The sequence below is a fragment of the Rhyacophila brunnea genome, unplaced genomic scaffold, assembly GCF_057557595.1.
Source record: "Rhyacophila brunnea isolate RB1 unplaced genomic scaffold, BYU_Rbru_1.0 scaffold_22, whole genome shotgun sequence".
Taxonomy (NCBI): Eukaryota; Metazoa; Arthropoda; class Insecta; order Trichoptera; family Rhyacophilidae; genus Rhyacophila; species Rhyacophila brunnea.
The window spans coordinates 35,919,596-35,946,527 of record NW_028232882.1 but is presented as its reverse complement, the minus strand read 5'-3'; the positions used below and the strand labels follow the sequence as shown (position 1 = coordinate 35,946,527).

The window sequence follows — 26,932 nt, the reverse complement described above, 5'->3', positions numbered from 1 at the left end:
AGTCAGTGAGTTGTTGTCAGTGTATAACACCGCTTTCTGCTACAAACTAACGGTCAAGAAATCATTTATCAATATTTACCAAATTAATAAAACAAATATCGATATATAATAATTATTATTTAACGTACTACCTACCGAGTTTTAATTGCTTCAATTAAATACAATTAAATGCCTTCGTAAGTGAACATATAGACTTTTATTTTTTGGAATATTGAGATAAATTGGTGGACATAATTAATACGTTTTTAAAAATATTATCGTTTTACGATAGATATCAAGGTCGTTTTTGGTAAATAATAAAAAAAACTCGTTTGAATACGTGCAAATCGTACGCGAAATCATGGCATGTTCTGTGAGCAGGGAACTTCCTGATATCGAAGTAAGTACATACTTTACAATTAATTTACATAATAATATTATTGTGTTTTGCACGTGTTTGTTGATGCTAGGCAAGTGCCTAATAAAAACGCCCCAAAATAGATTTGTTAAACTCTGTTTTAAAGCAAATACCTACACACATTCCTAGTTTTGAAACTCAGTGGTGTAGTGACTTTGGCGATCCGGGAATTTCGACGAATTTCTCGTATTCTTCTGCGTATGTTAGGCATGGCCCCCACAAGGAGGGGGCTGACAGGGCTCTAGCCTGGGGGCCCGGGCTCAGGAGGGACCCGGTGTGGTGGATCAATCAGATATGTTAGATAAACACACAACACAAATTGACCCTAATAGTAAAAAAGTCGCCTGCGGCGCTAATTTATTTATAATATTAATGTTTATTATGATTTTAAATCATGTAGTTATGCGATGCAATTATTCATGTGTGACAATTCAATAATTCTGGTGGATGTATTAAAAAATCCACTAAAAATATACTTGATAAATACCTACTCTTAATTTTACCTCGAACACCATTTGGAAAAAGTTACTGTAGAGCGCCATACTGCCTTTAATATTAGTGATAGGTAGGGGGGTTACCAAAGACCCTGGCCTAGGGGCCCGATTCAGGTGTGAGGGCCATGATGCTAGGTATCAATACAATCCTTGTCCACACGAAGAGTTATTATTGCTCTTTTAAAGCAATTCTATTTAGTTCTTAGTGGGTTCATTTACAATCCGTCTATATTGCCTAATATTAATTTTCATGTTCCCACCAATATCACTCGCAAATCTGCGATCTTCACGATACCCCATCGCAGGACGGGTGTCATGTTTCATGATGCTGTGTATCGTGCGATTAGCCTGTTTGATGGCACCATAAAGTTTGATTTTTTAAAACTATATAATATTCGTGGATGTGTTAAATAGATAAAATGTGTAATTATTTTTATCATTTTACTTTAATATTTACAACGATTTTATTTGTATTTAAATAATTTTTGTATAATTGTATTTATTATGTTTTATGGCCCATTGGCCAATCTCTGTAATGTTATAATCCAGCGCTCGAAATGGAAAAGTTTACGAACCGGAGCGCACGACAGTTTTCTGAAGAACAATACATAGTTAGCATAGTTAGAAGACATAGTTATCATTTTTTTGGGAATTTCATAAAAATAAGTATGTTAGATTTTCTATTATATGGCCTATCCAGCTCAGACGGTCAAATTATTTTTTTCCATGAGACGGAGCGATAATTTTACCGATTTGAACGACAGGAACGGCGCTCCGGTCCATTTCGAGCCATGTATAATACTATTCTTTCTAAATAAATAAGTAAATAAATAAATAATTGAACGTGCCCTCAGACAGGTTTCTCCAATATTATTACGTCACCCACTAGTTCTAGTTTTGAATTACAGTGAAAAAGAAAATTAAGTAATTCGCTGTTAATTTGAACTTGAAAAAAATCGTGAGCCAGTAAACTGGGAGTAAAATGCAAGAGTAGTGATTAGGAGTGGATATGGAAAAATGAATTGCTTCTTCAAATTTTTTAGCATCCCATCCCTTAATGTTTTTGTCTATCTTTGTCATTGGTGTTACGAAAATTTTGGTACGTATCCGTAGAAATATTAAAAGACCTATGTGAAATTTAGAAAAAGTGTGCTGTGGGCGATAAGCAGTGGCGTACGGGAAAATTTAATAATAAAAAAAAAACATCCGGAGCAGTGGAGCACTACAAATTTCCGGTACTCCGGCTCCGCTCCTGCTCCGAGCTCCGCTCCAACGCTCTGGAAAAAAAGTCTATTTTCCTTCAGGTTTATTCCCATTTTAAAATACATGGTTGTGCAACGCAATTTTTAGCTGTTGTGTGTTAAAAAATCTCCACTGAATTTTATTTGACGTCGAACACTATTTGCAAAACGCCACTGTAAAGCATCGGATTGCCTTTAACCTTAGCGATATGTAAGGGGGCCCGCCAATGATCCTGGTATGCGGGCCCGATTCAGGATGTGGGGGTCATGGTAGGTAGTACCTATTCACTGAGGGAATTCATTTTATGAATAAAATACCAGAATAATAATTGTAACATTATTGTTATTTTTATGAAAGATATCATTATTTTAACAAAACTCCAAAAAACGGTATAAAATACTGAGGTATTTTATGACAGTACCTATCAAATTACCGTGGTATTTAAATGCATATTTAACAAAAAACGAAATTGTTTATAATTTATTATCGATAAACTGATAGGAGCCGAATGAATTGAGACCGGTAAAACAGACATCAATGGTAAATATTTACTTTAAACCGGGCTTGGGCCCAGATGGAAACGTGTTAATGTTTTAATAAGATTCATTGAATTTCTTGAAAATAAAAACTATATAAAGAAACGGTATGTAGGTACTATAAAGTTGGAACAGGTTGGAACACAAAAAGCATTTGCATACGCCATATCCACATATTCGATGAATGTAATCTAATGACATAGGTACTATGTAAACTTGTAGACTAATGATCTTTTTTCTCTAATTAAAATTTATTTATTTAAGTACGTACCTTGACATTAAAAATTACTAGCTTATACCGTTCACAGAATGTAATGAAACATATTATTATTAGAAAAGATAAGGTAACATAATGAAATAGTACATAGTAATTACCTAGGTACAATGACACTGTGATGATTTTGATGCAGATAATGCAATCAATTCATCAGAAGATTTTAAAAATGCGTAATTTTCACGAATTGGGTACCCATAAAATATTACCAAAACATAACAAAATCCCTGCAACTAACAGCAAAAGGGCCTATAACAGATTCGTACTATAACGTCATCAGTCATCACTTTAATTTTCAATAATATTTGAATACCAGAAAAGATACATTGTTACTTTTTATAGGTATAGGTACTGTTACATTCCCAAATGGCCCCCATTTGGGGATGTCTTTGTGAATCTGGAGAGGCCCAAATCGATATCAAATCAACAAATAGTAAGGGTTGATTGCGAAAATAATTAAATAATGTTAAATATCTGACCGGCAACGTTGTCTGAATGACGTTAAAAAAAAAATTGAATGGCAACGCCGCATTTGTACGGCTCGTAAGCGACCGTTTGTTTTAGCGGGAGAAGATTTTTGACAGCAACGCAGTAAGCAGTGTTAACCTCGCTATCCGACAAAACCATAAATTGAAAAGAATTTGTGTAAAAATGTAACCTTTAGAATATATTAACGTAAATATACCTTGCCGTTTCCAACAAAATTCCGGTGTGTTATTTGTTCACCTCCAAGTCCCGAATCCAGACGAAAATCCATACAACGAAGCATGCATGTTTTCACTTTCCAAAATGGAGGGAAATGACAGTACCTAGGTTCGTAGTTGCAATTAATTTTTTATCGTGAGGGACCTCAAAATCAGTCAGTGCATCGAGACTCTACGTCCTAAATCCGCCACTGCAATGATAGCTGCTATATAACATTATATTATTTAGCCAAGTGCATTGCACTCCTTGTATATGTTGGCATCATTATGCCATAGTACGTTTTCAGTTATCATCACTGTTGGCAGACTATCACATACTTATCGCAATGGATGTAAGCATACACTGCATTAAAACAAACATTGTCCAACATGCCATTCATAATGTTATGTATAGATATATACTTGGGTAATCAGTTTAATCACTGTTATCAGATGTCTAACTCACTATCATTTTCAATAGGCTATATAATATGTATTATTGTGAACTGAAGTCAGAATATAGGCTAGTTGGTGTAATATTGGTGGTAAGAAACCCATTCAAGCATGAAAACATGTCTGTGCATCCTTGATTAATACCTACCTTTTGACCACGAAAAAAGTTTTTTTGGAAAGCTTGAAGTTTGATGTTCAGAATTAAAATGTTGATATCTTTATCCTGAAGAGAATGATTCGACCTCGAGATTTTGACTGATTTGTATCAGGTATCGCCTAGTGATTTTGTTTTTTCAAATAAGTACTGAAATATTTCGCGGCTCCCTAGGGAGTCGCGTCCCCTAGTTTGAGAAGTACCGCACTAGCGCACCAAAGTAATATTGCCTGGTGTATTTTATTTTTTAATATCCTGCGTCGCCCATGTGAATCATACTTTGAAAACCTCTGGATTATCCCAGTAGTAGGTATTCAAACTGCGTCTACTTTTGTTCTAAAATTTAAGAAACTGCCTGAAGAACAGCTGGCACACTCATCCACTAATTGGTTAATAGGTAGATACATACCTACTACTCTAATGAATTGGAGTGACCTTTAACATCTTCCACTTTCCTGTAAGATACCAGTGCCCATTGTATACTTACGTAGAGGACAAAGTCATAAAATATGATAATATGTCATATTATGCAGGCAGTTAATTATCCCCGAAAGTTAACTGTCAGGCGTGATATTTTTTAATACGGCCGCCCATGAACGCGTTAACCGCGAGCTGTCAAAATGTCGTTTAGTATAATAACACATTTACCACGTCTTACTTGATTCTAATCAGATGCACTTCCAGACTCTGTGCAGTGTTATAACCGCTTTGTTTATGGAATTGATCTGATATTCGGGTTATTTTAGAGCAATAAACCCATTAACGTCCCGGGGGGTAGGCAGATTGAGCGTCGCTTGGGGGCGGCAGTCACTCGAAGGGCGGCAAATCGAGGAGAATCATTTGGTACCTATATATAGAAATAGCTACCTAAACTTAGTAACAACGAGAATATCTTTCCATTAAAAATTTCAGCTCACTGGTTGGAAACAAAATGTATTAATTAGCATAAAAGGTTTAACGGGACTGTATCTTTTGTATATGGTTCGCGATATCTAGTTTACTTCCGTTGCTTTTCGGCGTCCTTGGTGACCGTAACCGACACGTGCATATTTGCGAATAATTATAGTCTGACTTATTAACCAGTCCGCACGGAAGTTGCGTTATCGAAGAGTCGCTCCGATAATGCCTAAACCTTTTAGATCTCAGGCTAAAAATATCATCACAAATATTGCCAAATATGAAGAAGACAGCCACTGTGACATTGCACATTACCAACAACGTCAAAAATCCCTACATTTGGGGAAAATAATATTTATAAATTTAATTTTGTATATTTTAGTGGTACTTACTTATATATTTTGTTAGTAATGTATCCAAACAACACATTTCTTAGACATTGCAGTCATGAAAAGATTATAAAAATACTGTATAAAAAATGGGGCGGCATTTTGGCTCTGCCTAAGGGCAGCATTTTGTCTAGGGACATCACTGAATAAACCGTTACCGTATTTAACTATTTAGAATAACCCTGCTGAAGTGGCTAGCAATAGTTTCTACCACTCACCTAATCGTTCATCCAACTCATCGAATTGGTAAACCTGCCAGCCCATAATCTCAAAATGATTTGAGGATTATGTTAAATCATCGAGAAGATTTTGGGTGAAATGATGTTATAAGTAGAGTATACGCTTTATGACTTTGCACCCCGGATCTAGGATGAAACGATGTAATATTTATATAATATATACTTATAATTACTTATTCATTACCTAATACAAGTGAATATCTAATGATCTAATTTTATACGAAGTAATCAGAAAAAGAGGCGTATCAGTGTACCTAGTAAAAGGTGCAAAAAAGTGTAAAGTTATAAAACGTATAAGTACTCTACCCTCTACCTACTTTAATTCCATTTTGTTTGTTCTTCTGTAGATGATAATGTGTGAGCAACTTCAAATGATCTTATCTCGTGAATTAAGCCACCAAGTCGTGTTATTTTTCGTGCGTTGTTCAGCCTAATTTTGGCCAAGGAATCTTCAGTAAAAATTCAGCGCTCTATATCTATAGTCCATCGATTCGGAGTTTTTGAATCCCGGACAGTGTTGCGATCTTTTTCTATGCTGATTATAGTACAAAGGTGTAAAAATTATAGTATTTCTAAAAAATATATAGTAGAGGAACATTGGTCGTCTTGAATCCTGTAAAATTATAGCATTTTGGCATATTTGGCGTAAAATTATAGTATTTTACATTTTTCACAGAATTAAAATTATAGTATTGCACTATAACTCTATAATACGGTTGGCATCACTGATCCCGGACAAACTTTGTGCTTTATCGTATAGATGAGAGAGAATCGTCATTATTTTCAAAAAACTTTGTTTATCAGTTAGCTAACTAGGTAGCATAGCATAGCATCTGCGTCTTTGTTCTTACATTATAAACATATAAACAAACATAAAATTTATCTCAAGGCCGCTTGATAAAATTGCAAACATTATGTACGTAGCAGTGTTGCCATCTTTTTGTCACCGAATTATAGCACGCGGTCCAAGAAATTATAGTGTTTTGGCAAAAAAAAATATAGTACGCATTGTCATAATATGTTGAAAATGTATAGGTTTCTTTGTTTCTCTCCTTTTATTTAGGTAATTACCGCTTCCGACGAATTCAAGAAATTTTATTTTAAACCGAAGTCTAGGGTTTTTTTACGTTTTTCGAGTAATTTTTTCCAGGTTCTCCATTTTTTTTTAAAATCAGAAAAAAAGTTGGCAATAGATGAAAAATATCGCTAAAGTAACCTGGGAAAACTAAAAAAAAAGCCCTTTTGTCTAAAAAAAACGGTACGTAATTATTTTACGCGGAATTTTTTGAAAATGCAGAAAAATATTCGTCATTCAACGCGTACTATATTTTTTGCCGAAATAGTATCATTTTGGAGGCTCAATACTATAATTCTTTCTCTCTGTACTTTGAAGATATTGTACACTGGTAGGTAGGTACCAGTGACGTCCCTAGATAAAATGCCGCCTCTAAGTAGCGCCAAAATGCCGCCTCATTTGTTCATACATAATTTTTATCATCCTTTCATGAGTCCAAAATCTAAGAACTGTGTTGTATGGATACATTACTAACCAAATATCAGAGTAATTTTATTATTCGCAAATCTGCACGTGTCGTTTCTCGTCACCAAGGTCGTCGAAGAGCAACGGAAGTAAACTAGATATCGCGAACCCGACAAAACCAGTGAGCTGATTTTTTTAATAGAAAGATATTTTCGTTGTTACTAAGTTAAGGTACTTAGCTATTTCTATATATTCTAAATGATTTTCCTCGATTTGCCGCCCATCGAGTAACTGCCACCCCCAAGCGACGCTCAATCTGCCTACCCCCATGGGACGTCAATGGTAGGTACCTACCAGTGGCGAAGGGTGGAGGTAGGCTGTTAAGAATCGCTATAAATAGTGCATACTAAACTTTTTTAGTCATATGTATTTGTTTTTATTGAACTAAGACTACAATTTACAGATGGTGTTAGTTGGTTTTTAAAAATCAATTAAACCATGCCTAAACGAAACCATAATAGTTTTGGTCTAATTTGGGCAATACGACAAAATTGTACACACTGTTTCATTCATAGTTATTTGTTTTTGTTGGATTAAAAATACATATTACACATATTTTTGGTTAATTTTTTTAATTCATTAAGCCCTGCCTAAACCAAACTATAATAAATAAAAAATATTATTCTATTTATAAAATATTCAAAGTTATGTATGATTTAATTGCATAATTTTAGATATTTTATAGATAGACATGTATTTTTTGACTATTATCTATTATGGCTTGGTTTCTCAGGGTTTAATTGAATTTTAAAAAACTAACCAACACTATCTTTAAATTGTAGTCTTATTTCAATGAAAACAAATATGTATGTATGAAAAAAAATAATGTGCACTGTTTATGGCAGATCTTAACAGCCTACCTCCACCCTTCGCCACTGGTACCTACTTACTTCAGCACTGTCATCAGTAAGCAATGCATTATGCATTTATGCATTGGATTATTACGTGGTATCCACATTATTTATAATTTCGTTTTAACACTGGTTTTAAAAACTTTGATGTATTAAATTGCAATACGCCATGAATACCGAATCGTAGATATCGAGACTTTCTGAATAAGTGTCGAGCTTACAAAATACGCATCTGGCATATGGCATTAAATCTAGAATTTTTGACACCGCAAACTTTGTAAACCCACATGCTTTCCTCTTGTATATATTTTATTTCACTGATAAATTATTAATAATTAATATAACATACGGTATTTAAATGAATAAAAATTTCGTGTCTGATTAGGTCTAGGTTGTATGGTCTAGGTATTTATTAGTTGCGAAACAATTAATATTATCCTTCAATATATTATTAAATTGTCTTGTTCGCACAAAACATATTGAAAATTATTGTCTCATTTCTTTAAAGTGGCAGTACAATATAGTTTCTAGACATTTTTGATAAAAAATCTAGCATTTTTATAAATGACAGTTGTAGTGGCGGCTCAACGGCTTTCTAGGTGGTGGGGTTTGGCCATTAATTATACCTACATTCCTACCTACTTTCTCATATTGTATTTATTATGTACCAAGCTACTTATAACAAGATGATTTTATTGATGGGAAATGAGTAATTTTTCAGAATAAATAATTTATGTTTATCGTCACAAATCACACCTAAAAAGCGTGCTTAAAATATTAACTTAATTATTAATTATTATTATTATAGACTTTGTTTACACTTTTGAACAACGACATACAAAGAGCGTTTTTACTCACCTAGGGGTTATTTGATTCGCTCGCCATTATGCGTATACTAACGCTAATGCATTCACATCATTAAATTTGTAGAATGAGATTTGTACCGCAGCGACGGGATGGGACTGAGTCATCCCGGTCGGCGAAAAATAGACGCCATGGCTTTCTTAATGTGTAATGGTACTAATGGTGTCACCGTGAAATAGAGCGTATTTTTTTTTAATACCGCATAATCATCATTATGTTATTACATAATTTATAATCACTGCTTTATTTAATTGCATAATAATAATACATATCTCTTTAGAATTGCGACGGGCTTAGAAGATGGATGGATAAAATAAATTAAGCAGTTCATTTTAATCATGCAATTAAGTAGGTATATTACGACAATGATAAAAATATCGGACGTGTATTTTTAACATGATTTCAATGTGGGGATGGTCCCTACGAACCCTTAAGGTAGAACCGCCCCTGGACAGTTGGCAACCTGATCGAGACTCGAGAGATTACCTATGCAAGGGATGGCGAACCTTTTATAAAAGTGTGTCAAAATATATGCAAACATCTTGAAAAAAATAGTCGCGTATAAAGGGAAAAGTTAGCAACCTCATAAAATATTGAAACACTATCTACTAGGTCAGTGGTCGGCAAACTAATTAGTCAACAGAGCCAAATACAAGCCGAGTACAACGATTGAGATTTCTTTTGAGAGCCAAATTTCTTAAACTTAAGCTATATAGGTAGGTACACTGTTTATTAACTTAATAAACTTTAATTAAAGTTTTAAGTCTTGATTAAACTATAGGTACATTGAATAAAACTTGATAACAATGATCTTATTTATTGATAAAAATTAAATTGTATGTGAGGTATCCATAAAATTAAATCATGACAATGCCTGACAAACATTTAATGTGAACAATGGCCTTGGAGATTTATCTCTCATCTCAATTTACTCTTGATAAGATTCATGCTTGAAAAAGATTGTTCGTATGAATAATATGGAGAACCGAAAAGGGAAAGAACAGCAAACGTTATTTTTTAACTGATCATATGAAACAGAGCCGCATTCAAGGGACCAAAGAGCCACATGCGGCCCGAGAGCCGCGGTTTGCCGACCACTGTACTAGGTGCTTGTCAAAATTTATTTTACGTTAAATTGATGTAATTGGTTCATTTTTATTACGTTTCCGAGATTTAATGGACAAACCGAGCCAAGTTGTCGTTTTTATGATATTGTCAACTTGTGTGTGTACAGCTTTTATTAATGTTTTTTTTTTAATCTAAAGAAGGGAATTTAGATGGGTATCTATAAAATTACCTTGTGATTATTTAATTAATTAAAAAATAAATATTTATATTTTTTCAGAATTTACTAAAACTAAACCCGAGAGTGACCAAGTATTCCAGCCTCGTGCCTACATCATTCACAAAATCTAATAAGCAACATTGGAAACGCAATGCAGATCGTAAATGTGGGGTAAGCTATGTTAAGATAAACAAATTATTATCACGGCTATTAATATATTATGCCCAGCGGTTTCCAACCTATTCTGGAGCACATTTTTAATAAGTGAGCCAAAAAGTGAGCTTAAAAACATATCATAATGGTACTTATTGGGTAATGATACTTAGAAACGTGCAATACTTTTTTTACTAAACAAATAAAGATAACCATATTATACCTTACTAGGCGGCTCTCATGGTACAGTGCATAAGGCGCTGGCCTTCCACACGAGAGTTCTGGGTTCGATTCCCGGTGAGGACACAATATTTATGTGTTTTTCTCAAAGCCTGGGTGTTTGTGATTGTTCAAAATTACTAACAACCACTTTGTTCGAAAAATCATGGATATGGTTATTAGTAATTCTAAAAAATAATCTACACTTGGCACAGGTGCGCGAGAAAGCCCATTACCTGAACGTCTTTTACAGGGGGTAGTAAGAAGATGATAATGCTGTTTTGGTACTTTCCTTGGAGGGCAATGATACGGTCCTGCTATTTTTCTCGGTCCAACACCACATCCCATTCCTCATATTGTGATGCCAGCATGGGACATGTCGGTCGTTTTCATAGTCTCGTTACACCATGAGGAAGGATCGGCCACGATGACGGACCTTATAGGGTTTTACCACGAGGACGGAAAGTTTTGCACTGTCAGGCAGCATCAGGAGCAGGGACGCATTTACCATAGGGTTTAATATACTATAGCCCTGGACCCCAGGTGAAAAAACTCATGAAAACCGCTTGATCAACATTTCTTTAAATTACGTTTTGGAGGCCCCACTACGTATCGGCCGAGGTCCTCTTCAAATGTAAATCTTTCCCTGATCCAGAGTACATGTTACACGCATTGGAGCGCATCTTCGTTTTCACAGTCCTGTCTGCTCACAGACTCGAGTGTATCTGATGCTGTCTTACCTTTACACTCATATGATTTGGTGGAGACATCGTTTCGCAGAACTTAAAAGCCAAGACCCATGCATTTTGACCTGGATTATAATATGTCTCACAGCTATACATGAAAACAAGTGGTACGCACGCACTGAACAATAAATTGACTTTTGGTCCTCTCCTAAAACAGCGGTAAGGAATCTCTCTGTGACTCCGGGCGGCAGGATTTAAAGGACGGCAAAAGTCTTAAGAGATCATAAAGGCATAATATTCCAATAAAAACCATTAAATGTCTCAAAAGCTTGTTTCGCAGAGAGTCAATCATTGTTTTACTTTCTGTGACATATGCATGGTTGGACGTCGCTCATGATTTTGGCCTTCATTTATTTATTTATTTATTTATTTATTTGAAAAAGACACGTTGAGTACATAACAAATTATTAATTCAGGACGTTCACAACATGACATTTAGAATAAAAATTACAAGTAATCAGTTAGGAAAATCAGAAAAAACAAAGTGGAGGAAAAAAAGAAAGCAAAAATAGTTTTATACAAAAGAAATAAAATTTAAGAAAACAACAATGATTCAAAAAGTACAAATTAAACAATAAAATAGAATTTAAAAAACAGAATATATAATGGATCGCCAAAAATATCTACATCTCTAGGGAGTGCATTGACCAACCGCACAGCCCTCGCTATTGGTGCCTGGTGAGCCTGACATGAGGAAACAGCTTTAATCCAAAATAGGTCATGGCTGCGACCACGCATGTAATTGACGGGTGTGTAAAAATTTAAATTTTCTAGAATATCGGGATTGAAAATGATACCACGTGAGAGCAGGGAAAAATGCTTTAAGAGCAGAAGTGACCTATGAGCTTCAAGAGAATGAGAGGCGAGCATGCCTTGAAGAAAGTTAGTCGGAAAATACTCGTTTGAGAAGGTGTCAAAAGGAAAATAATTATAAACTTTAAAATAGAGATGACGACGATGACCTAACCTAACCTAACCTCAAACCATTTGCTAAGTCCTTGAATTAATTCATCCACATTCTTCTTCTGCCAGGGCCTTATGAGGTATCTTTCTTGTTCTGACATCTTTGGTAAATTTTTATTATTTATTCTTCGACATATCTGTGTTTCTTGGTGTTTCCAACTGTGCTTTCAGCAATTACAGAGAATAATATGTCCTTCACCCACAAGAATATTTTAATTTAATTGTATTTTAATCGCCAGGATTGCAACACGTTGACGAATGACTTCCGCGATATAAAGCACACCACGCTGTCCGAGCGCGGAGCTCTCAAAGAAGCGTCCCGATGCCTGAAATGCGCCGACGCCCCTTGCCAGAAGTCCTGTCCCACTCAACTCGACGTCAAGAGTTTCATCACTAGCATCGCCAATAAGGTGGAGCATTCATTATTATATTATTATTTGAATCCACTTTATGGTGGAGTGTTCAGTGTTTACCTGACGTTAGGTAGTTCGTCATAAAATGTTCGAATTTAATTTATCAAGTAGATGGCAACCACTTTCTCTCGCAAGCTGAGTATATGGACCTCTACAGACAGTGACGTCCCGTGGGGGTAGGCAGATTGAGTGTCGCTTGGGGGCGGCAGTTACTCGAAGGGCGGCAAATAGAGGAGAATCATTTAGTATATTTTATTATTTCGTTATTATTAACTAAATTTAATAATAACGAAAATAACCTTCCATTAAAAATCAGCTCACTGGTTGGAAACAAAGTGTATTAATTAACATAAAAGGTTTAACAGGACTGTAATTTTTTGTCGTGTTCGCGATGTCTAGTTTACTTCCGTTGCCCTTTGATGTCGTTGGTGACAATAAATGACACGTTCAGCTTTGTTAATAATTAAAATCTGACTTATTAAGTTATTAATTAAAAATATTTATAAATTTAATTTGGTATGTTTAGTCGTATATATTTTGTTAATAGTGTATCCATACAACACATTTCTTATATAATGGAGTCATGAAAGGATGATAAATAATACTGTATACAAAATGGATCGGCATTTTGGCACTGCATAGGGGCGGCATTCTGTCTAGGGACGTCACTGTCTACAGATCGGAATGTATGTTTGATCCAACGCAAGAACCCGATGAGTTAAGTCCTTGCGTTGGATAAAACACACATTGGAAAATAACATCATATTTGGCACGCTTTGAGTACAATAATCGTTTCATATTTATACAACATTATGAGACCGAATTGTCTCAACTATTCACCCTATTTGTCGGTACCTACAAGATAATAAAATGTCAATAGTATAAAAATTGTTCAGCTGATAACCAAAAGGTCATGTGAGGATATCATCGCAAGCGTAATCTATTCATCTGTTGGTTTTATTTTTTATTTAGAAATGTAATGTAAAATTGAGTAGGATGCTGTGGTCAGTCTCGTAATTGAAATTTATTTGTCAACATGAGTGAACATCGGAAATCGTAAGTGATGTGGAAGAGTATAAAGAAATAATAATTATTTATTATGTATTTATTATCATTTATCATAATATGCACGCTGTATATTTGTGAAATAAAAATTCACAAGTATACCACCCAAGGAGTGTTGACTAAAAGTACCAATTATTTTAAATTTTCATTGATTTTTTGCTTTAACACCGTTTAAAAATACTAAAAAGAATAAAAATACCTATGCTTGTACATATTTATCAAAAAGTTGCGTTGCAATGGACCGCACGCCACTATTGTCGCTGTACATATGTTGTCACCGGATGCCACCCAAACATACATACATGGCGCCACTAGTCAGTCACTTCGGGTTCGATACGAGAGACACGCCGTATGCTTCGGCGTCAGCGTCATTAAATATTTCCAGCAATGAGAGTGATTTTTCGCCAGCGAAAAACAGCATAAACGGGCAAGTGTATTGTCAAGTAGCGACACTGAATGAATATATTTCTCTTGCTAAATTTAATTTAAATCGAAAACTGTATTTTTATGAATAAATATTTTTATGTAAGTATAAATAAATTCGATTTGTTTTTGAGTTCAAGAATTTCGTATTTTGAGTTGATTTTAAGTAATGGAACCTATCTACCATTTTTGTATGGGCACCTTATCTTTTTTTACACGGCAGTCTTTGGTACGTATCCCCCGTGCATAAAGAGGATCGGGTGTATTACATTTCACCGTAGCACATTTCGCCATGAGCTTTCTTATCGGAAAGAGATGAACGTATACTATACGGTCATCTCTATAGCTTCGAGATGAAAAAATTACGCGTTGTTCGTGGAGCATTTTCATAGCCGATTTTGGCCTAACTTAACCTAACCTAACAAATAATCCAGTATATCGGCCATTTTCAAAATTTGTTTACTGCTGGCTTCCTGTAAAGTGACAAGAACCATGTTTTATTTAGACATGAATTTTATCTAAGTACTATACGACCCAAAGATGTTGGACGTTCTTTATATCATCATCATCAGCCGGGGTCAATCCACTGCTGGATGAAGGCTTCTTCCAACTCTCTCGATCTTGTGTCGTTCGGTGCCACGTATTTCCGCCGAACTTTACCAGTTCGTCAATCCAGCGGCTTTTAAGGAAACCCTGTGGCCGTTTTGTGCCCCTTGGGTACCACTGGATGACGGCATTTGTCTAGCGGCCGTCCTTTCGGCGAGCAATGTGCCCCGCCCATCTCCATTTCAGCTGTTTGGCAACGTCTATTACATCGCATACTCCTGTCTTCTTCTTCTGTTCTTTATATATGACCATATATTTCCGATACAACATTTCACGGTGAAGTGTGATACGGCGAACTGCATACGTACAAATTTCCGGACACGGTATTCAATACAATCCCTTATTATAAAGAAAAACATTTAGCGTTAAAACAATGCTTTTCAGCAAACTGTATAATATATTGTAATACCGTTGATAAGATAAAATAATATAATAGGAAATAATAATACATAAATATTAATCCGTTATTATAGGAAACACAATCCTATCAGACATAGTAAATCGGCATCGATACATAAATAGGGTGACAGTAATCTGTTCACACCATAATTCTAGTAATGATTTTTTTCAAAGATTGCAAAAGTAGGTATATCACTGTATGTATACAATACATTCAAACATTTACGCTGCAGATTCGTATGATGAAGGTATGGTTGACAAAATCACCGGCGCTGGCCATTGATTGTACGGCTCAAACACAGCACTGCAGTTGCAGCGCGTCGACTCAGGTCTTACTTGATTCCTAATGTACCCATTCGAATCTCAGATTGGATTTTTTTATCCTACTGGAGATTCTAATCGGATGCTTTTGGAATCAAGTAAGACCTGTGTTGACACACTGTAACTGCAGTACTGTGTATCTGAACCCATAATAGGGCACAAGTCGTGCTCTGTCGGTGTTAATAGAGATGGGATTGACACAAAAATAATAGGGATGGGAAAGCGAAATATTAATTATTAATTTCTACAGTAGGTAGGTATAATGATTTGTTTGTAATACAATAAATAGGTATGTCGTATAGTAAACAAATGTTTGTTTTTTCAACATTTTCATTATTTAATTGTTACCTGTATCACCCCTTGAGGCCCTAGAGCCACCACTGCACTCAAATATGCGTTAGAATATTGTATACATCAAAAAGCTTTGACGTATAAGGTGCCAGGTTATCGAATCCATGTCGAACACTTGATAACAATTCTGGAGGGATTTTTAGTATGCTAAAATTGTTAAGAAAGATGTTAATATTATTATCTTTTCTCATTGGTATTGCAAATATATAAGTGTGCACTGATTAACTAAGGAAGAGTACATACATAATGTTGCAGAACTACTATGGGGCGGCGAAAGCGATCCTGTCAGATAATCCCCTGGGGCTGACTTGCGGCATGGTATGCCCCACCAGCGACCTGTGCGTAGGCGGCTGCAACCTGCACGCCAGCGAGGAAGGCGCCATTAACATCGGTGGACTTCAGCATTTCGCCGTTGACGTATGTCACTTTCTCACAATATATGTTTACAGTTATTACACTTTAGTATTCCCAGATTATAAATCAAAGCATTCAGCCTCTCGATCAGACCACTGTCTTCCAAATTCGCAAAGGAGGCAGACCAGGCGTATATACAGAAAAATGGTATAGTGAGGTCCATTTGTGTTATGGATGAAGAAGTCGAGATTTGGTGATTTTCTCCGATGGATGGAAGAGTGAGTTTTATTTGCAGCGTAAACAATTGGTACAAGAGTATGTTATAATACTTATGATACTGTTCCGAGTTCCGAGTCTTGGTGGAATGAGATGTTGTGCGGAGCGATACAGAAACTGAGATACTAACAGACCGGGAAATTATGATCTGCTATTTATTGACGTACTCACAATCAAATTAATATTTAGGAAATATTTATTATAATTGAGTATATGGAGTTACGTCATTGGATATGCTAAGTAAGCTATTTAATGAGTTTGCCATAATTGGACACTCTACAACAGATAGTGCACGAATTCATGAGTGCTACGGTTCTTCCACAGACACAGGCCTTGCGTGTCCTAGAATGCCGAGAGGAGTGTGGCCAAGTCGTTGAGAAAGCTTTTCGACAGCTAAAGTATTTGAGTTACGTATTTTACACAAGTATTCTTCCATACCAGAATAATAACTATTAGAAGAATAATAAGGAGGTCTCAATCGCCTTTGCAGATTTTTCGTCAGATGGGTGTGAGGCAGACACGCGATCCCAACACGGCACCTCTGGCCCGCGGGGGCGCTCAGCGTGTTGCGCTCATAGGGGCAGGACCTGCCAGTCTCAGCTGCGCCTGCTTCCTCGCCAGGTTGGGCTACACCGATCTCACCATCTATGAAAAGGAGAACTACCTCGGCGGCCTAAGGTAACGTACCATCACCATTCTGAATGTATCCACTTTGATGGTAATCAGAGACGTTGTAGAAAACCTTATATAGTATACAGAGCCTAAATATATTATGAAAGTGCAGCAGAGAAAAGGAATCTTGTTTAAATTAGCCGCAATTCATTTCACATTTCAGATTCTTTTGTATCTGTCAAAACCCACAGGCATTTCAACCAAATTTAATTTCTACACAATTTAGATCTACTGAAACAGTCAATTCCATAAATTATAGTATTATTATTTTGAAGAATGCAGATATGCATTTCTTGATGATTTTTTTGATTGTTTTGCACTCTCACTTTGATTTATTCAGATCTACAAAGCTTTGTATTCTGGTCTTTTCGCTTTTTAAGATCGAAATCGAATGACGCCAATTCATGGCCCCCACATCCTGAAGTAGGCCACCAGGTCAGGATGTTTGGCGAGCCCGCTACCTATTACTAAGGTTAAGGGCAGTGTGATGCTCTACACTAGTGTTCCCTAAGTGGTATTCCGCGGAACCCCAGGGTTTCGCAAGGTAAAATTAAGCACATTCCGTGTATATTTAAGCGATTTTTTGTATTTTCAAATAAATTCGCTTGAATTATTCAGTCGTTGGCACTCGGAATCATATTACGAAGCACGAATAGCGATGTCTTTTTGTGGTAGCCAAGTAAGATCACCGTTTTTAATAAATAGCCATTTTTATTAGACTCTAACAAACTAAAAATAATTATAAAATACAATTCTAAACATGAATTATAATTATTTAATTATATCAGTCATGATATTATGTATATGAAATTCCATTGAACAGCCACATATTTTGAAATCTTAAAACTTTCGAAGCGCCTGCTGGGGATTTTTTAAATATTAGAGCACTTTTGTGGTGTGTTTATCTCATTTAACTCTTTGCCTATTTAACCCTAAGCCCGGACCCCCAGGCTATAACCCTGTCAGTGCCCCTCCTTGTGGGGGCCATGGACGTCATCATCACATAGTTAAAGCTGTCGATTGAAATTTAAATAGATAATATACTTTTATTTTGTTCATGCAGCACTTCGGAAATTCCCCAGTACCGTCTGCCATATGAAGTGGTGCAGTATGAGATCGACCTCATCAAGGACATGGGAGTCAAGATTGTCACCGGCCGCTCTCTCTCTACCAAAGACCTTACCGTCGAGGTGAATATTCTACTTTATGTTACAGTAGGAGAACCTCGATTATTTTGATTTTTGATAAACTTAATTTCATTTAGTTCGTATGAGTATCAGAAAAGACAGTTTCAAAGACCATTATGAAATAAATGTTCATTTCAAAATTCCAGAATGAAAAGGGTAAATGATATTTGAGAAAACTTCTTTTTGTAGATGCAGTCTTTTACATGATTGAGCTGTGACAGACTGGTGTTTTTTAGAATAGCCACATGGCGACACCGGTAAACACCCTACAGCTAGGGCTTCCTATTTAGAGATATTTTTGATGAGACTTGTACAGACTGGACATCTTTGAGAGGAAAATAGAAGAGTCTGAAGAGATCGAGGAGGTGGAATGTGATGAGGTGATAAAGGCAGCGGTAGTGTAGATGTTTATTGTCTTGATGCAGAGTACAGAGAGTTACATTGGTTGGAGGAAGATAACGGTACAGCGGTGAGAAAGATGGCATATGGTGAGGAAGGTTCAAACACAGAGGGGAGTAGAGACGTTTCCTGGAGGTGACCAAGACCATTGGTTTGTAGTGCCGATGATGATGATTATATGGATTTATCATTACCTGGTCTACATTCATCTTCAGTTTGCCCAGATTGTTGAAAATTCACTTTATTTCCATTTTGAATGAGTTTTATTTGTATTAATTGAATTCTCTGTTTTAGAAATTGTTGAATGACGGTCACGAAGCTGTGTTCTTGGGAATTGGGTTGCCTGAGCCGAAAATAATTCCAGTCTTCGAAGGATTGACAAAAGAAATGGGATTTTATACCAGCAAAAACTTTTTGCCAATGGTAGCAGAGGGAAGCAAAAAAGGTATCTAGTTCCATAATTGTATTGTTTACATTTTGCAATCAGACAGTAGCAGGGATCGAGTTGATTTGTGTAGTTTCATCATTAGTAATGTCGATAAAAATTACTGCAATAATTGTACTTGAAGAGTTTATAAAAGAACATTTGTTTAGATATAAAATTGTATTCTAGGTATGTGTGGTTGCAAAACGGTTTCATCGGTACCACATTTGTCGGGCAACGTGATCGTGCTGGGAGCAGGCGACACGGCCTTCGACTGTGCCACGTCAGCGCTGCGCTGTGGCGCTCGCCGAGTCTTCGTCGTCTTCCGAAAGGGTTTCACTGGCATCAGAGCCGTTCCCGAAGAGGTCTGTCCCTTATCTTTAACTTCAAAGCAAACCTGTACTCCTTTATTCAAATTGGGATTTACATATTTTATTTGACTCACTTACAGATATAAATGTGTAGGGAGTTTTTGTGATTACAGTCGAACTTGGTTATTCCGAGGAAGATGGGACCGACTGAATTTTCTCGTTATAAGCAATACTCGTTATATCGTTATATAACATTTTTCACGCCACGTTCTATTTAAGCATAGAACATAAAAAATCTGAAAACCAAACTACAAAAGAAGTTGTTTATTTTTTTTACATGCAATTTCAACCATATGCGTGGATACTTTACAATGTTGTCGGCGAAAACACTAATTAGGTACTTAGACAGTTAAGTAGTGTCATAAGCGTAATCCAATCCCGGCGGCATCGGTCTAGTTAACTGCCCGGTCGGATTTTATTGCTTAGGGTTGAAAATGTTGTTTTTAAGCGATTGAACAGTTTTGCTCGATATAACCGAGAAGTAGCTTGTTATAAAAGTGAATGAATGTATGGAGAAAATCATAAACTAAAATGTCAACGAATGTTTTCTCGTTACATCCGAGATCTCGCTATTTCCGTGATCGTAATAACCAAGTTCGACTGCATTTGGAAATAAATATTCATTGAGACAACTAATTTCTAAATTAATTATCTTATATCTATTTGAACCCATATAATATTGAATCAACATTGCCAAATCTATTAATGTAAAATGTATCTATGGTCTATGTGTAAAATAATTACTAATCGGACCGTTTTCTCAGGTGGAGTTGGCCAAAGAAGAAAAGTGTGAATTCATTCCGTTCATGTCACCCATGGAAGTCATCGTGAAGCAAGGAAAGGTAATCACACCACAAATTTTAGCACATTATCATGATCTTTTACCATCTGACAGTCATCAGTGGTGATGTTTTGTGTCGTAATAGATTTTTGGGCTTCCACCGTGTGTATTTCTTCCTTCTTTCCTCGACGTTTCGGGCTCGTTACAGAGGCCATTATCAAGAGATGATATCTTTTATGATGAAGTGTAGTGTAGGTAATGTAAACGTTGCTCTAAGAATGTCAAAAGGAATCCGATTAGCTAAGAGCAAACATTGCTCAGAGTAATGTGTCAATCGTTACGACCAGAGATACCGGCTCGAATATTGGATTTTGCTGATAGTGCCGGAAGCCTTGACGTTTTTAACCGTAACCCATCATCCCTATTAATATTATCATAAAACATATCATCTCTTGATAATGGTCTCTGCAACGAGCCCGCAACGTCGAGGAAAGAAGGAAGAAGTACACACGGTGGAAACCGTGAAAGCCTCGAACATTATATATTTTGTGTAGTTTGTAATGTTTTTTTTCTGTTGAATACAGATCACAGGAATGAAGTTCTGCCGCACGGAGCAAACGGATGATGACCAGTGGGTAGAAGATACCGATCAAGTGACTTCTTTGAAGGCCAACTACATTATATCGGCGTTCGGCTCCGGTCTCTTCGACCCGGACGGTACGTGCCCAACTAAATATCTAAATATATTTATTAAGTCTCCGAGTCAACCGCATTGTTAATAAAATTAGAGTAAACTTGTCAGACTTATTCAGTCGCTTCGTAAATACATTTCTTCGATTTGGTCCTCTTGTAATTACCAAGATATCCGAATTATTGACAGAATATAATATCATCTTAAATTTTACTTACTTCAAACATAGTATAATATGTTATGGGTTTGTGGATATAAAAAACAAATTTATAAAGTTGAGAAATTAAGGGGGGACATGCTCAGCGTAGGTCAAAATGGAGCTTTTGTTCTATTTTCAAAGCATGATCCTGGACATACCTTAAACGTTGTAGATAATCTATTTATATAATTTTGAAGCCTTATTATCCTTTATATTTATTTTAAACATTTGATGACTGCATAAAGTATTTTTATTACATAAAATAGTATTCTTTTAAACCTCTCGCTCTAATGTTTTGGAATATAGTCATATTTCAGTACATAAATGTGCAGTGGTGTTTAGATTTTTTACATTTATTAATTTTTAAACGCATTTATATAACCATCAGTTTTGAGTCAGCTTCAGATAAGAACTATGATCAGGAATCAATAGGGGATAAAGGAATGCTAATCGCTTTCCGTCTATCAAATCAAAGCCATGAGTTGATAGTGCTATAAAGTATGATTCACTTGAGATTGGAATGAAGGATTTGTAATAAACGTAACATATAACATGAAACTGTTTTTCGACCTTCTAGTTATCTATATAAACGATGGCCGCGCGGATTAAGCGTCGGCCTATAGCGTCATGGGTCCTAGGTTCGAATCCTGGATCTGGCAAGTTCACATATTGTTTTTCAATTTGTGTATGAGTCAGAGTATCGACCTAATAGGATGAGAAAGTGGCTGACATCCATTTCTCGTAAAAACAAAATCTGTTAATACAAACCTCCACTCTGTGGAGGCCCATATGATCTTATTAGGTTGTTCCGAGATCGTGGATATAATCCAATTTTATATCATTCCTAAATAACTCGTAAAATCGAATTATTAAAAATTGTGTGAACATTTTGGATAATTCTTTTGTAGGAGACACTCCGATCCATACTATTAAAATTTAAATGGTATTTATGGTGAAACAAAATGATCAAAGCACACTGTTGGGTTTATAATGTCATAGTGTTCATTTATTTTCTTCAATTTTCTTCAAAATAGCAGGGAGTAGGCAATACTTTTCTGAATAAGCTTACAAATCTTTGCACATGCACCATGTTTCGTAACGTCAATAGATCAGGTGCAAAAAACTGATCTTGAGCTAAATGATCAAGTTAGATATTGTTTATCTTGAATTGCAGTAAAAAGGGCCATGTTCTCGGTGAGACTAAACAGATGGGGCCTTCCCGATATCAACCCGGAGACGATGCAGAGTCTTTCTAACACATCGGTGTTCTGCGGCGGTGACCTGGCCGGTTGCGCCGAGACCACCGTGGAGTCTGTCAACGATGGAAAGACTGCAGCCTGGTTCATGCACTGCCACCTACAAGTACTCTTTATTTCACGCTCTATTCTATATTCTGGGAAAACTTAGTAACACCTGAATTCTGTAACTAAATATAGATACAATGCAAATGTAAACATGATTATTTGACTCCTGAACACAGCACTAGGTTTGAACTACACCAACTGAGGTAGATTCTAACTTCCATGAATGAAATACATAATTTGTAAAACCTTAGAAATAAATATATCCATTACAAACAAAAAAAACCTAACAAATTATTTGTATTGAATGTAGATTCGAACTCTCGTGCTTTACCAAGAAAGCTATTGATTCAATCACTAATTGAGGAAACACTTCCCAATAATGTGCACTTAAGGTGTTATTTAAAATTACATTAATTTTGGCAACTATCTTTTGTAATTTTCAATCAAGGTAAACTACACAGCTACATCCCATAATCGTATAAAATTAATGTTTTTCCAGGGCTTATCGCAGGAGCCAGGTGCAGTTCCTGTGGCGCTGCCGAAGTTTCACTGCGCCATCGACGAGGTGGACATCTCAGTGGAGATGTGCGGTATGCGCTTCGAGAACCCCTTCGGGCTGGCCAGCGCCCCACCCGCCACCACCTCTGCCATGATCCGCCGCTCCTTCGAGCAAGGATGGGCCTTTGCCGTCACCAAGACTTTCTCACTCGATAAGGTTACCACTTTCAGACAATCAGATTCACCAAAAATTTTTCAAAGCATTTTTTGAAAGGAAAGAAAGGACTGTAGATAATATTATAATATTATCAGTGGATACCAGAAAACCTGGACTGGAATGAGGCTATAAAGAAAATGTGCCATAGTATGTGGATAGATTTTCACCATAGGGCATCATTAGAAAAGGGGAAATGGAGTAAGTCGATTCTACCAACACCACGAGAGGTGCCCTGGTTTGTAGAGTCTTCTTTGACGAGGAATGAGCTTAAGTTAATACTGAGGCTAAGAACAGGGCACACCATGGGCAAAAGATTTGATGTCCTCATGGGAAGAAGCGAATCGCAGCTCTGCGATGAATGTCATGTTTTAGAGGACATTGTACATATAGCACTGCAATGCCCCAAATATGAAGTTCACAGAGTACAGCTGCGAATTGCAGATATCTATGAGAATGTCGACGAATTGAAGGGTGTCCTGGCGGTGGGTAAGACGGAAGAGCTAGGCAAAATTGTAAAGTTATTTAACAGAATAGGAGTGAGGACCTGATCGACGGATCCCCTTCTAGAAGAGAAGAGGCGATATGACAGCGAGTCGCAGTCAAAGCCTCGGTAAAATCACAAACAAAAAAAAAAAAAAAAAATATTATAATATTATAATACTGTCATAAAATACATATTTTATCATGATAAATACTGTACGCAAAGTGTTGCAATTTCTCCATACCAGTCAATTACAAACATACAAACTCCATTGTAAAATTAAGGATGGAAAGTCTTGGTCGCTCAGACGATGGTAAAATTAAAAAATGGTCACGATACTCAGCCATGAGTGTACGACCAAGAAGAAGAAGATTTTACTATATTACTTATGTGAGATTAGATGAAAATGGAAGACATAATGCACGTATTGACAAAATATTAAGATGTACCAATTAATATAGCTTTATTCTCGACTTCAACATGACGACGTCTACAATAATACTCTTTTAGTGTATTAATATATTTTACGTGATCATTAAAAGTTAATTTATAAGATGAGAAAAGACAAGGTATTATAATGACACCTACAAAGTCTACATATTATTTAGGCTAAGTTCGTAAAGATATCTCAAATTATTCGTTTTAGACCTTCACACACTACGTTTAACATTAAGAAACACTTTTCCATTTCCATGTTTTGTCTTGTATTGTGCACCTTTTCATAAATAGGCAACTTGTATAACCATGCCATCTATGAATATTTAGTGGTAGATGTTATGGGGTGTTTGACAAAAGTATTGCCACTTTGTTTCTTGCAGGACATGGTGACGAATGTCTCCCCTCGGATAGTGCGCGGAACGACTTCCGGGCAACACTTCGGTCCCGACCAAGGAGCCTTCCTCAACATCGAGCTCATCTCGGAGAAGAGCGCCGCCTACTGGTGTCAAAGCGTAACCGAACTCAAAAGAGATTTCCCCACTAAGGTCATTCCTCATTCATGATTTGGCAATTTTTCCACTGTAATGTAATGAATCATTAATTACACATGCATAGACTTAGTATCGACGGATTTTACTTTATAGTAATACGTTAGAAGATAACTAACTATTTTCATCTATGCGTGTAATGTTACCATTGGCAAGACAGTAAGAGTTTCATATATTTTATTTCTATTGGTGCACTAGTTGACAGCAAATCTTTTGAGACGTGGAGTTGAAAACTGATTTGTAACATTAAAAAAAAAGAACTTTACATCAACGGCATTGAAAAACCTTTCTCCATTGAGACAAATTTATATGTGAAGCAGAAAAATGGTTACCTACATTATATTGTAGCAATGCAAATTCATTTGTACCATACTTCATACTGTTATGATCGCATCTGTCAAAAACTTCAATATAATTTTAGATTCACACAATCAGTCAATTATTCGGTAATGTAAATGTACCAGTAGTTGACCATGTACCAGTAGTTGACCTTTTTTCAATAAAATGCCCAAAATAAGATACGTAGACACGGGATTGCTCTAAATTGTAAAGTTGAGACAAGTGAAGCCATCTGTGGTCGGATTGAGGAACTAACACATCACCATATGTCATAGGAGCGTCATAGCAGCTATTTGAAAACAACACATCACGCCGTAAGCATTTTATTTTTAATTTCTTAAGTAAACTGTTAAGGATATCAGTGGATGTAAGCATATGGCAATTTAATGTTTTTTTACTTCATAATATCAAGTTAATGCATTACGGGCAGTCATAACATTGAAGTATCGATATCATTTGTAATTTTTAAGTTATATTTGTCAGGAAGCAAGTTTGTGGGGGGGTCAACTACTCAAACTTTTTTTAATACTTTTTCAGTAGTTGACCAGGGTGGTCAACTACTAGATAAATTAAATAAAATTATGTCACTTAGTTTTGAACAATTTTTACATTCATAAGTATGGAATGATGATTATTTATTAATTAGAAGTGTCTAGGGTGGTTCTGTCCAGTAGATGACCTAGGCGTCAACTTTTTTTTTTGGTTTGTGTATTTTTTCTTCGGAAAACAAAAATTTCTTGAATTATAGCCCTGAATATATAGCAACTGAATGAAGCAGCCCAACAATAGCCGACTACTTACGAGAAATAGTGACGCGAGAAAAAAAATGCAAGGCATCACGGAGGATTTACTTTGGTCATTATAACGTACCCATATAATTAATAATGTTAACGTTAGTTTTGCCGCAAATTGTTTATCAGCCTACCTCACCATACTTTTTTATATAACCTGCCTGCTTCACCATACTTTCATATAACCTGCCGCCCCTAGGGGAGCAGGGTCTTAGCCAAAAAAGGAATCGAGACAGTGTACCAGCAGGTAAATGCCGACGATAAAGAATGCATAACCGTCATAGTAACAGGGAGTGTCGGTGGGGCTGTCACACCAACGACAGTCCTCTACAAGTACAAAAGAATTCCTCAAGACATTTCCGAAAATGTGGACTTTGTCCATGGAGCCCTTAAGCTGTAACAGTACCAGGAGAATCGTAAAGTGTGCTTTCAATGGTTACATCAGAGGAACCCAAGCGGTATTTAGAGGAGTTCCTGAGTAAAAACATTGATGAGGAAAATCTTGAATCATTCCGCAAAAACAATGAACCTGATAAAGATGATAAGTCACTGTCACGAAAAGTAAAAAATGAGTTGGAAAATATCACTCCACCTGACCCGGTCAGACTCAGCGATGACTCAGCATTGCAAGAAGAGGAATCCGATGATATGTGATATGATGTCTTTGGCCGCCTGGAATACTATGAATTATTATGATGTTTCATCTCCAATTGCTAGGGCACCTGTGGCTGGTCTAACGACTTGTGATGGTGATTCGTCTCCAATCGCCAGTGCACCTAAGGCTGGTATAAGGATTTGTAATGATACTTTGTCTCCAATCGCCAGTGAACCCGTGGCTGGTCCATCAAATATTCGTAGTCCATTCAAGAGACATTTTTTCTTCCCCGGTGAAGGGGAAGAAAAATTCAAGAAGAAAGCAAAAAAGGGAAAAAACCCCCACCCCACTTGCCAGGAGTATTTCCTAAACAAAAAGAGGAAGAAAAAAGAAATGGAACGGTTGAAAAA

General features: G+C 36.3%; 1 protein-coding gene across 1 annotated transcript in view; it reads left to right on the top strand.

The window, feature by feature from the left end:
- Positions 1–26,932, top strand: part of su(r) (dihydropyrimidine dehydrogenase su(r)) — a 39,843-nt gene continuing 12,911 nt past the window's right edge. Inside the window, exons 1-13 of the mRNA XM_085949785.1 lie at positions 1–379; positions 10,359–10,469; positions 12,619–12,789; positions 16,213–16,374; positions 17,078–17,265; positions 18,323–18,449; positions 19,140–19,290; positions 19,459–19,634; positions 20,405–20,482; positions 21,006–21,138; positions 22,486–22,673; positions 23,115–23,330; positions 24,630–24,794. Coding sequence (XP_085805911.1) covers positions 341–379; positions 10,359–10,469; positions 12,619–12,789; positions 16,213–16,374; positions 17,078–17,265; positions 18,323–18,449; positions 19,140–19,290; positions 19,459–19,634; positions 20,405–20,482; positions 21,006–21,138; positions 22,486–22,673; positions 23,115–23,330; positions 24,630–24,794 — 1,905 coding nt within the window. The 5' untranslated portion in view covers positions 1–340. The remainder of the gene's footprint in view (positions 380–10,358; positions 10,470–12,618; positions 12,790–16,212; positions 16,375–17,077; positions 17,266–18,322; positions 18,450–19,139; positions 19,291–19,458; positions 19,635–20,404; positions 20,483–21,005; positions 21,139–22,485; positions 22,674–23,114; positions 23,331–24,629; positions 24,795–26,932) is intronic.